The sequence below is a fragment of the Octopus bimaculoides genome, chromosome 5, assembly GCF_001194135.2.
Source record: "Octopus bimaculoides isolate UCB-OBI-ISO-001 chromosome 5, ASM119413v2, whole genome shotgun sequence".
NCBI lineage: Eukaryota > Metazoa > Mollusca > Cephalopoda > Octopoda > Octopodidae > Octopus > Octopus bimaculoides.
Window position 1 is genome coordinate 122,109,742 of NC_068985.1, and position 10,373 is coordinate 122,120,114.

General features: G+C 37.0%; 1 protein-coding gene across 4 annotated transcripts in view; it reads right to left on the reverse strand.

Moving 5' to 3' along the window:
- The window catches only part of LOC106882138 (meiotic recombination protein DMC1/LIM15 homolog), a 26,135-nt gene that overhangs the window by 3,282 nt on the left and 12,480 nt on the right, over positions 1-10,373 (reverse strand). For 3 of the 4 annotated variants that reach the window (XM_014932711.2, XM_014932709.2, XM_014932710.2), the window contains exons 6-12: positions 9,591-9,673; positions 8,676-8,770; positions 6,342-6,414; positions 5,706-5,797; positions 4,300-4,373; positions 2,589-2,703; positions 540-600 (exon numbers count right to left, since the gene is read on the reverse strand). In XM_014932711.2, coding sequence (XP_014788197.1) covers positions 540-600; positions 2,589-2,703; positions 4,300-4,373; positions 5,706-5,797; positions 6,342-6,414; positions 8,676-8,770; positions 9,591-9,673 — 593 coding nt within the window. The remainder of the gene's footprint in view (positions 1-539; positions 601-2,588; positions 2,704-4,299; positions 4,374-5,705; positions 5,798-6,341; positions 6,415-8,675; positions 8,771-9,590; positions 9,674-10,373) is intronic. The other variant, XR_001410954.2, reaches the window with a different exon arrangement.

A 10,373-nucleotide genomic window follows, 5' to 3' on the forward strand; every position in this document is an offset into this window, starting at 1 on the left:
GGCACATAAAAGACACCATTTCGAGCGTGGCCGTTTTCGTGCGGGTGACACGTAAAAGCACCCACTACACTCTCTGAGTGGTTGGCGTTAGGAAGGGCATCCAGCTGTAGAAACTCTGCCAAATCAGACTGGAGCCTGGTGTTGCCATCCGGTTTCACCAGTCCTCAGTCAAATCGTCCAACCCATGCTAGCATGGAAAGCGGACGTTAAACGATGATGATGATGATGAATTCATGCATCATATATTTGAAGATGCAGAAACATCAAGCCTATGTATGCAATCATAAGAAAACAGTGAAAGAAGCCCAGTTGAGGCCATTAGAGTAAATGAAGAAACGGAAGTGGAGGAAGGAAACTAGGAGAGGTGATATGAGAGGCTCATCTGTCCAGGCTGGGTAGTAAACAAAAGGAGAAGCTATAGTTGGAGAGGGTAGTTGGAAAGAATGAATGCCTCGAGAAAGAAAGGAAAACAAAAAGTAGCCACATTTAGAGAGTTATTTTGGTATATACCCGGGAATATTCTTAGCTGTACTACTTACATCATGTTTGCTCCTGGATCAGCTGTCATCTGATTAGTAATGAACATAGCAACATTATATTCTGGTTGAGAGAAAGAAGCAAATAGTAGCTAAAACATGGAATATCAACAGTAATGGCAGATCCAATTTAATTTTCCCATTTACCTACACCAGTGGCTCTTTGTCATTTTTTTCAAATTCCCACTGCCCAACATCTTTGAGTATTTGTTATGCCTAGCACCCCACTAAGTGGTGAGGGAGATATCAAGACTAAACTTATTTAATATGGATATAAATTTTTCTCTAAAAATGGATTGTATAAGCTTTTAACAGTGAAATGATAAAAAATGAAGAAAGACAAAAGTTGTAAATTTACTTTATACATAGCAAGTTAATGACTTCCCCGTGCCTAATGTAATCTCATTTTATTTTAATAACTATTACTAGTTTTATCATGTATAAATATAATTATTACCGTAGGTAAAATTTAATATGTTAATTATGTTACTTCACAGTCCCCTAAAGCCTAATACCCCCTTCGACATGCCCAGTGCTCCCTTAGGATGGTACCACCCATGTTGAAAACATCTGCCCTACACTAATGCTGATAGACTGAGATATATTCTGGCAGGAGATTTTTTAATAAATAAAACGATTTTATCCTTTGAAGTTTAAAATGCAATCAAGGGATGGCCTGGATGGGGATTACCAGTCTTTTTTTTCTTTTAGGAGTATGCACAAATGACTCTGAAGACCTAGTCTTCAATAATATGACAGAGGTATTAATAAAATATACTAATCAGTTGAGGGAACCCGTGGAAGAGGTAGGCCCAGGAAGACCTGTGGTGAGGCAAGACCTTCGAACATTGGGCCTCACCGAGGCGATGACTACTGACCAAGACCTTTGGAAATGTGCTGTGCGTGAGAAGACCCGGCAAGCCAAGTGAGATCGTTGCCAGGGCCCCTGGACTGGCTCTTGTGCGGGTGGCACATAAGATGTACCATCTTGAGTGTGACCGTTGCCAGTACCGCCTGACTGGCCTTTGTAGGGTTTTCGAGCGAGATCATTGCCAGTACCCCTGGACTGGCTCTTGTGTGGGTGGCACATAAAAGACACCATTTCGAGCGTGGCCATTTTCATGCGGGTGACATGTAAAAGCACCCACTACACTCTCTGAGTGGTTGGCGTTAGGAAGGGCGTCTAGCTGTAGAAACTCTGCCAGATCAGATTGGAGCCTGGTGTTGCCATCCGGTTTCACCAGTCCTCAATCAAATCTTCCAACCCATGCTAGCATGGAAAGCAGACGTTAAACGATGATGATGATGATGATATTCAAAAATTATAGGAGTTCTCCACATTATGAAAGTGATACATTCCTGGAAATCTGACAGGAACTTCCATTTTGCAAAATTAATTTTTCTTAATGAATTTCATATGATAAAGAGAGAGAGAATGTATCCTGATTTTTCCAAGACAGAAAAAAAGTAACATATCTACACTTATACATGAAAATAGCAATTTCTAAATATACTCAGTACAATACATAAAAATATTTGAACAGAAATACGTAAAGGAATAAATAAGATTTATAATATTCTTTTCTACTCTAGGCACAAGGCCCAAAATTTTTGTGGAGGGAACCAGTCAATTAGATTGACCCAGTATGCAACTGGTACTTAATTTATCGACTCCAAAAGGATGAAAGACAAAGTTGACCTCAGCAGAATTTGAACTCAGAACATAAAGACAGACGAAATACCACTAAGCATTTCGCCCGGCATGCTAACGTTTCTGCCAGCTGGTCTCCTTAATAAGATTTATAATATTACAATGGAGTATGTTCTTACTACAAAGGTTCCCCAGCTCATTGGATCATGTCAAACCATTACAACCCATGACAGCATGGAAGACAGATGTTAAGTGATGATGATGATGATGCTGATATACACATGCATGCACTCATGCACACACACACACACACACACATAACCACAAAAACAAGTGAGCAGAATATATGAATCAAAATATAATCAGTCAACAGAATATTTAGGCAGGAACTTAGAATTTACCTTCTGCTATTTTTTGAAGTCGTGATAGAAGTTGACCAAGTTTCTGCTGTCTGTCAGCCAGTTCTCCTCGTCCACAGAAATCAACACGAAATAAAGCCATAACAGAATCAACAACCTTGTGAAAAAAAAAAAAAAAAAAAAAAAAAAGTGACATTTCCGTACTCTCTATTTTCACCCTTGTCCTTCATCCCTCTTTTTTTCAAATCACAAACCTACTCTATATTTGAGGTTGTTTCTAGTATATCTGAGTATATTTCTCAAAGAATGTCTAAGAGAAAATAACTAGCAATGCCTGCTGCATAAAACATTAACATACTCCTAATGCAAACATACTTGAAGCAGGGAGTCAAAACATTTTAATTCATCTTATTGAGAAGAAAAATATTATCTAAATGACTAATTCTGGTTAAGCAAGTCAAGGGAGACAACTCTGGATTATTGTAGTACTATGTTCAAGTGAATTGATTCTTGCTGTAGAATATTATTGAAGTTATGACACTAAAATTAATGACAAGTTATACGTATCTAACTTCAAGTCCACATGTTTTGATCTTATTATGTCTCTTTAGGATTATGTACATTCCCACCATCATCTCCAAGATACCAGAATGTTATACCTATAAGGCCTTGGATGTCCAGCTGGACTGATAAATTTGAATATTAAGACAACTGCATCTTGAGTTCAAATTTTGCCTAGGTCAGCTTTGCCTTTCATCCTTCCAGGATCTATAAATACAGAACCAGTCAAGGATGATGAAACCTTAGAGTATGGAAGGTTATGCCTTGTAGTGTTTGTTCCAATTCTATGATTTCTGAGTTTGAAACCAGATATTGCTTACATGGGTGGTAGACTTAATTCAGTTATGAGTGCCTTTCAGTAGAATCCACTTCATCGCTAGCATTCTGGCAAGGTCGCCAATATGAAAATGCCTTTCTCCTTCCCTTTTGCCACTCTCAGGTGTCATGTAAAGGACCATGCACACTGCCCTTCACTCCTGACTAAATAATAAAGAGAAGCACTTGTTCTTCTGTGATATTTATGCCTTTAGCTTCAAAAGTCAATCACATTTCAATCAAAAGCCATTGCTATTCATACATATTGAGCAGTAATTCATTGTTTTCACAATACACCATCATCATCATTTAATGTCCATGTTCCATGCTGGCATGAGCTGGATGGTTTGACAGGATCTAATGGGTCCAAGGGCCACATCATGCTCCTGTGTCTTCTTTGGTATGGTCTCTACAGCTGGATACCTTCCTTAACACCAACCACTCAGCACTATGTACAGAGTATTTTTTTCATACACCAGCACTAGTAAGGTCACCTTGCATTTCATGAGACTACAAAACCCCAGGTGAGGGTTGGGGGTGTGGGGCAGCATATATATGAAGAAATGAGGATATAGAGTACAGGAGGGAGAGACAAGCTGGTTCTTGTAGAGGACCCCACAACATTTATTCAGCAATTTTAATAATGTTGTATGTGCATGTGTTTGCAGGCTACTCTTACATCTATTTTCCCTGTCTTTTTGTTAAGAGAAAAACGTTTTTGCAGCTTGATGCTCTTCCTACTTTTAATGACTTGACTTTATAGGTTGATATCTCTTACAACAATTTAAAATAAAACATAAACCTCTTTACTTTTTATGGTGTCCCCACAAAGTACTTAAATTTACATTGTTTGAATGTTGATAAAAGACAATTTTACCATCAGTTTAAATATTCCAGGTTCCTCATAAAACTTGGCAGCCACAAAATCCAAAAGTTCATATTGGTGTTCACCTGCAACAGGTAAATAAGATAGTTTCTGAATGAAAACACATATTGTTTTGAGTCTGAAACTAACTTAATCATTCTCTTATGGACCCTTAAAATATTTTAAGAACACTAGATTTAATGAACCAGTGGAGTAATCTTTATGTGATCATCCAACCAACTAGGAAAACACAAAAATCACCCACAAATTGTATTGCATCATCTTAAAAAGGGTCAACATTAGCTAATGTAATTCTAAAGATTCCAAAAGAGACAAGATTCTGAAATACCTTTGGTCATATGCTTGATTTGGTTGATCAGGGCTAAACTACAACAATTGTAGATTTTTGGTTTAATTTTTTAGATTTTAATTAAAATTAAACATTTCAAACTTTTCCTTAATATCACCATCTGATTACTTTATAATGCTCTGATCCCCATTCATGTGAGTATAGCCTGGCACTTCACCACCAATCTCTCTCCTGCTCTCTCTCTCTCTCTTGCATTCTTGCTGTCTCCACTCAGTCTACTCCGTGGGGTGGAAGACCATCCAGCGGTAAAAAACATACCAGAACAGACACAGAAGCCTTGTGTAGTCTTCTGCCTGGCTGGCTCCTGTCAAACCATCCAACACATGCCAGCATAGAAGATGGACATTAAATGATGGTGATGATATATATACATATATATAGGCTACTAGCAACTAGCAAAACACATACCTTGTGTGTGTGTATGTATGTATGTGTGTGTGTATGTATGTGTATATCTTCTATTATAATTCCATTCGCATCTAGGTTACATTATAGGAATCGACCCCAGTAGTTGACAGGAATTATATTTCATTGGTTACAGAAATACTATACTGCATGATAATCCATTAATTATGAAGAAGAAATCTTGTCTATATATTTAAAGTAGTATCCTCAAACCAGAGACCTAGTCTTAATGCTTCCAATAAAGTGGAAACCTTTGTTTGGGTGTCTTTAGCAGAGGATTCTACTCTATTGCAAGCATTCAGGCTAGGTCTCTAATTTGAAGATATCTTTCTCTCTCCCACCCATCTGCCAGTCTCAGAGGCCTTCACTAAGTATTAAAAAGACAAAAGTGTACAATGAAGCCTTTGCTTCACTAATTTGATCATGACAACACCAAATCTTATTCAAATTTATCTCTGATACTGCATGAAATATCAATTGCTGGTTAATATCATTTTTCCTTACCACATAATTATGTACAATTAACTTTTTAATGCTCCTAGTATTAAATATGTTAACACTAATTTTTAGTGTTGATAAAATAATTTTCATTAATCTATTTGTATATAATGAAATGATATGGTATAAATTGAATAATACTTACTGGTATATGCTCTGGCATATAATACATTATCCAGAACTGCCTCTTGATCTAGATTAAAACGATCTGCAATGTCTCTCAAGCGATCAGGACGACTTAATCATGTTAAAGACAAATTTATTTAGAGTAGGCATGGGTGTGCACAAGAAACTCTCTCTCTCTTTCTCTCTCAGTACATATTTATAAATATGTAATCAGCACAATTCTTCTTTCTATATTCCAAGTTATCAAGCTGTTGAACCAGCATTATCGTCGTCATTTAATGTCCACTTTCCATGCTGGCATGGGTTGGACGGTTTGACTGAGGGCTGGCGAGCCAGAAGGCTGCACCAGGTTCCAATCCAATCTGGCAATATTTCTACAGCTGGATGCCCTTCCCAACACCAACCATGCCACCAGCACGAGGGCCAGCCGGGCAGTACTGGCATTGAGCATGCTTGAATGATGCTTTTATGTGCCACTGGCACGGGAGCCAGTCAGGCGGCACTGGTAACAACCACACTCGAATGGTGCTTTTTATATGCCACCGGCACGGATGCCAATCAGGTGACAATTTTATTCTGTTCAGTTCCTTTGTTTTTTACATAATTACATATTTTATCGTATAAAGTATTTCTACCAAATTTAATCCAAGGATACAATGTATTTTCTGTGTCAACAAATACCACTTTACCTCCAGTGTAACCATGTATCCCAGGTAGCTGTGCAGTAACTAGAAATTAAAGATTAAAATACAATTTAATACACATTTCAAGAAACTGCACATTATAGACAGCAGTATGGTTAAGAAGTTTGTTTCACAAGCACATGATCTTGGATTTGATCCAACTGTGCATCATCTTTGCCAAGTATCTTCTTGTATAGCTTTGGATTAAGTGAAAATTAGTAGATGGAAACTAAGAGGAAGTTTCATACACATACACACACATATATATATATATATGGTGGGGAGGTATATATATATATATATATATATGTTTGTATGTGTATATCTCAAGCTGTTGTATATTGAAGAAAGTTGTAAATGTTATTGAAGAAACCAAAATGAAAGTAAGAAATAAAAAAAAACATTCTTTGAATTAAGTTTTTCATAATATCTGCTTTCCACAGAATAATAAACAACTTTTGCTCTCATCATCAGAAATGAAATGAACCAGTGATTGGCCCATTGAAAACCTGTAATGAATGATGTTATTATTTATAAATTATGATATAAAAAATAAGAAAATTTTATACCCTACCAAGTCCAAACATGAATGACAAGCAACTTAGACCCACCCTCCCAAAATCACAGCAAATGCCTAGGCCTCATTATCACTAACGATCTCTTTTGGCAATCTCCCTCTTTAGAATTATAAAATAGTTCAGGTTCCAATAATTACTGAACCTGTATAAAGCTCAATTAAGACTCACAATGAAATACTGCTCCCACATTTGGAACATTGCTATGACTATGTCCAGAGGCATCCAAAACCACTTCCAAACAAATGCCTCTTGGCTGGCTGAAGTAACTCGCTAACACTCTCCAGCCTCTGACTCACAGACATGCTGTCTTGTTACTCTGACTCGTCTACCTTTAGATACTGTAGCCTCTTCTTTTCTTTTCTTTCTTTTATCGCACATATTGTGTCCATCACCACCAATACCCTCACATTAACCAATACCCTCAGTCATATTTTCCCGTAACACTCTCCTTCTAGAATCCTCTCACTGGCCATGTTCATAGTAGTAGTAGTAGTAGTAGTAGTAGTAGCAGCAGCAGCAGCAGTAGTAGTAGTAGTAGAAGCAGCAGCATCCTTTAAGAACACCATTGAAGATTTCATTTTGATTTAGTGACTAGGGATGTTTCTCACTGAGAAGAGGTACAAGCTAACAGAACATTTGTTAATTATACAATTTACAGAAGGGAACTTTACCTTTACAGCATTCAGGTAATGAGAAAACTTCTATGCAGCTGCTTGATCTGTAAGAAACAGCAGCATAGTCTCCCTCAAATCACACCCCACCATCTTAGAAAATGAAAGAGATGATATGCCTTAAAAATAGAAGAGATAGTCACAGCTTGAATGCCATTGTATTCAAATCTGTTCAATGAGAGCAAACCTGGGACTATACAACAACAAGCACCTATATACAACAAAGTGAACTTAGTTTAGTGCCTTTCCTCAAGTCACAGCACAGTGCAACACAAATAAAGGTATAGGAAGCAACATAATTTTGGTTGGTACCTAAGCACTGTCTGGAGCCCTTGGGAGCTACCTGAACTCCTTTGGAACCAGGATACTTCACAGAATTATGGGTTACTATTGGTCAGATTTCGTATCTAACCAATGACTCTGCTGAGAGACTGGGATGTGTCCTGTTACTTGTACAATTTGGGAGTGCCAGCTCAGAATGTTTGACCATGTTGCTCAATTTTCCAAATTGGATCCTGTTTATTATGTTCTCTTCCCTGAGGATCAGACCAGATTGAGGACATGTACTGGTCAACCACATGGCCCTTTGGTCGTGGTAAATGAGGTGGTATCTCATGGAGATGGGAACTGACTGGGACTCTGCTCAATGGGTAACCTGGGAGGACCCAAGAATGTACCAACAAATGGTGAATGCAGTAATGTGCTGTAATGGCATGTGACCCCACAACTGACTTATTCATTTAAAATATAAAGCTACTTAAAATAAATTTATGAACAAGATTTCAAATAATCCCAAATGTCTTTGGTGCTAAAGGTGGAAATGAGTAAATCAAATCACATATTAAGACAGAGGGTGCCTCAAGTGGTTACTCAATCTACTAGAAATAGCAACTAAATTTTTCTCAAACCAACCTCAATCATCTTAAAAAGGATGGCTACATTGGATAGTATAGTCTTGTAGACATTGCCTGAAAATAAATTGGGATGGTCATTACTGGAATACTTTACTCATAGATCTATTTGGTCAGAGCTAACTTGAACTAAAACAACAACTTACCACACAAGGTGTGAGACAACTGTGTTTTCCCAGTTCGAAACTCTCCAAAAGCTTCTGTGATAGACATACTTTCAATCCCACCACCTAGAAGTTTACTAAAAAGATACAATACAAAAAAATCCATTACATAAAAATTATTTTGTGAAACCATCTTTGGGGAAAAAAATGTGCAAAAAAAGTACAGCCTGTTTTTACTTGTGAGTGATTACGGCTTGGAAACATGTGCCATGCTTTTGCTAATATTAGGTGTTTATGTAGTCATGAGCAGGCATTAGAAACCCTCCTGGTTTTCTCATTCTTGACTCTCCAATGTACCCAGAATGTGATAGCTGGAGGAAGAACAAGCTGCACTAGTACCTAGCCTGTATTCATTAACTGCTGACTAGATTGGAATATGATGAAATGAAGTGCATTTTTCAAGGACAGAACATGCTGCTTTGTCCAGGAATTCAACTCACACCCTTATAGTCATGAAGCAAACACTCTGACCACTAGGCCACATACCTTCACAGTTTTGTAAAATGAAAAAATTATTAACTTTGTTTACTTGTTAAATTGTATTTGGAAGGTAGTGCAGTCATGTTTATAGTAGTAGATGGAGAAAGTGACAAACAAATGTCTTTACAATTCAGGGGGAAACTTAATAGAAATTGCTCCAATAACAATAAAATCTTCAAATTTGCAAACAGTATTCTAGCATGAAAAAACAAATGCAAGATAATATCAATGATTATAGTGTTCAATATATTTTTTTCTTTTTAAGATGTTATGGTATGATTTAAAGAATTGGTTGCTAAACTTGACAGAGGTCTAACTGCTGGTAACACAGGTAAAAAATCATCAATGAGACATGATATTAAAATGCATAATTAATCATAGTTAATATACAAAAAAAAAAAAGGTGAGTTTACATACTCAAGCTCTTCACTGCCCGTGGAAATATGGAAAATCTGTTTCCGTTTCTGTGCATACTGCAGAGCAGTGAAGAAACCATTTTCCTGGAAGAAGACATTGATTACAATAATAAGTATTTATCAGTCTACCTTTGATAAATTCTCAGCACATTTTTAATCAAATACACACTCATACATACAATACACACACACTTCAGAACATGCACATATATGTATATCATTTCAACATAATACAACAAATATCAAAAATCAAATTAGAAATTCTCATGAAGTGAAGAAAAGACATTAGCTCAATTACTAATGTATTTTAATCAGTTTGATATGTATGTGAGACAACTTTGAGTATGTTTCAACTTTAATAGATCACTTCAGTAAGGAATAGACTTCACCATATTTGCAGAAATAGTTATGATGGAATTATTAAGTACTTGTACAATATTTAATAGGCATAGATATAAAAAATTAGCATATTTAAAAATACACCTCTAACATTAATTACTGGCGAAAGTCATCTGAAAGAAAAACAATAAAATTAGTGAGCATAAAAAATCGGAGTAGAATTGCACATTACACTATTGTCAGCCTCTGCTTCATGCTTAGGATTTGTGGTGTGTGCGTACGAGTAGATGTAATCGCCTTACCTCGGTTTTCCTTTCCTCGACTGTGAGTCTGTCTTGCGGTATCCAATCCTTGAAGCTTGCCCCGACCCAAAGTACACCAGGAATAGCAGCTGCTTCTCCCAAACCTAGACCGTCGCTTAACAAGTCTTGCCCTGACCGCAACC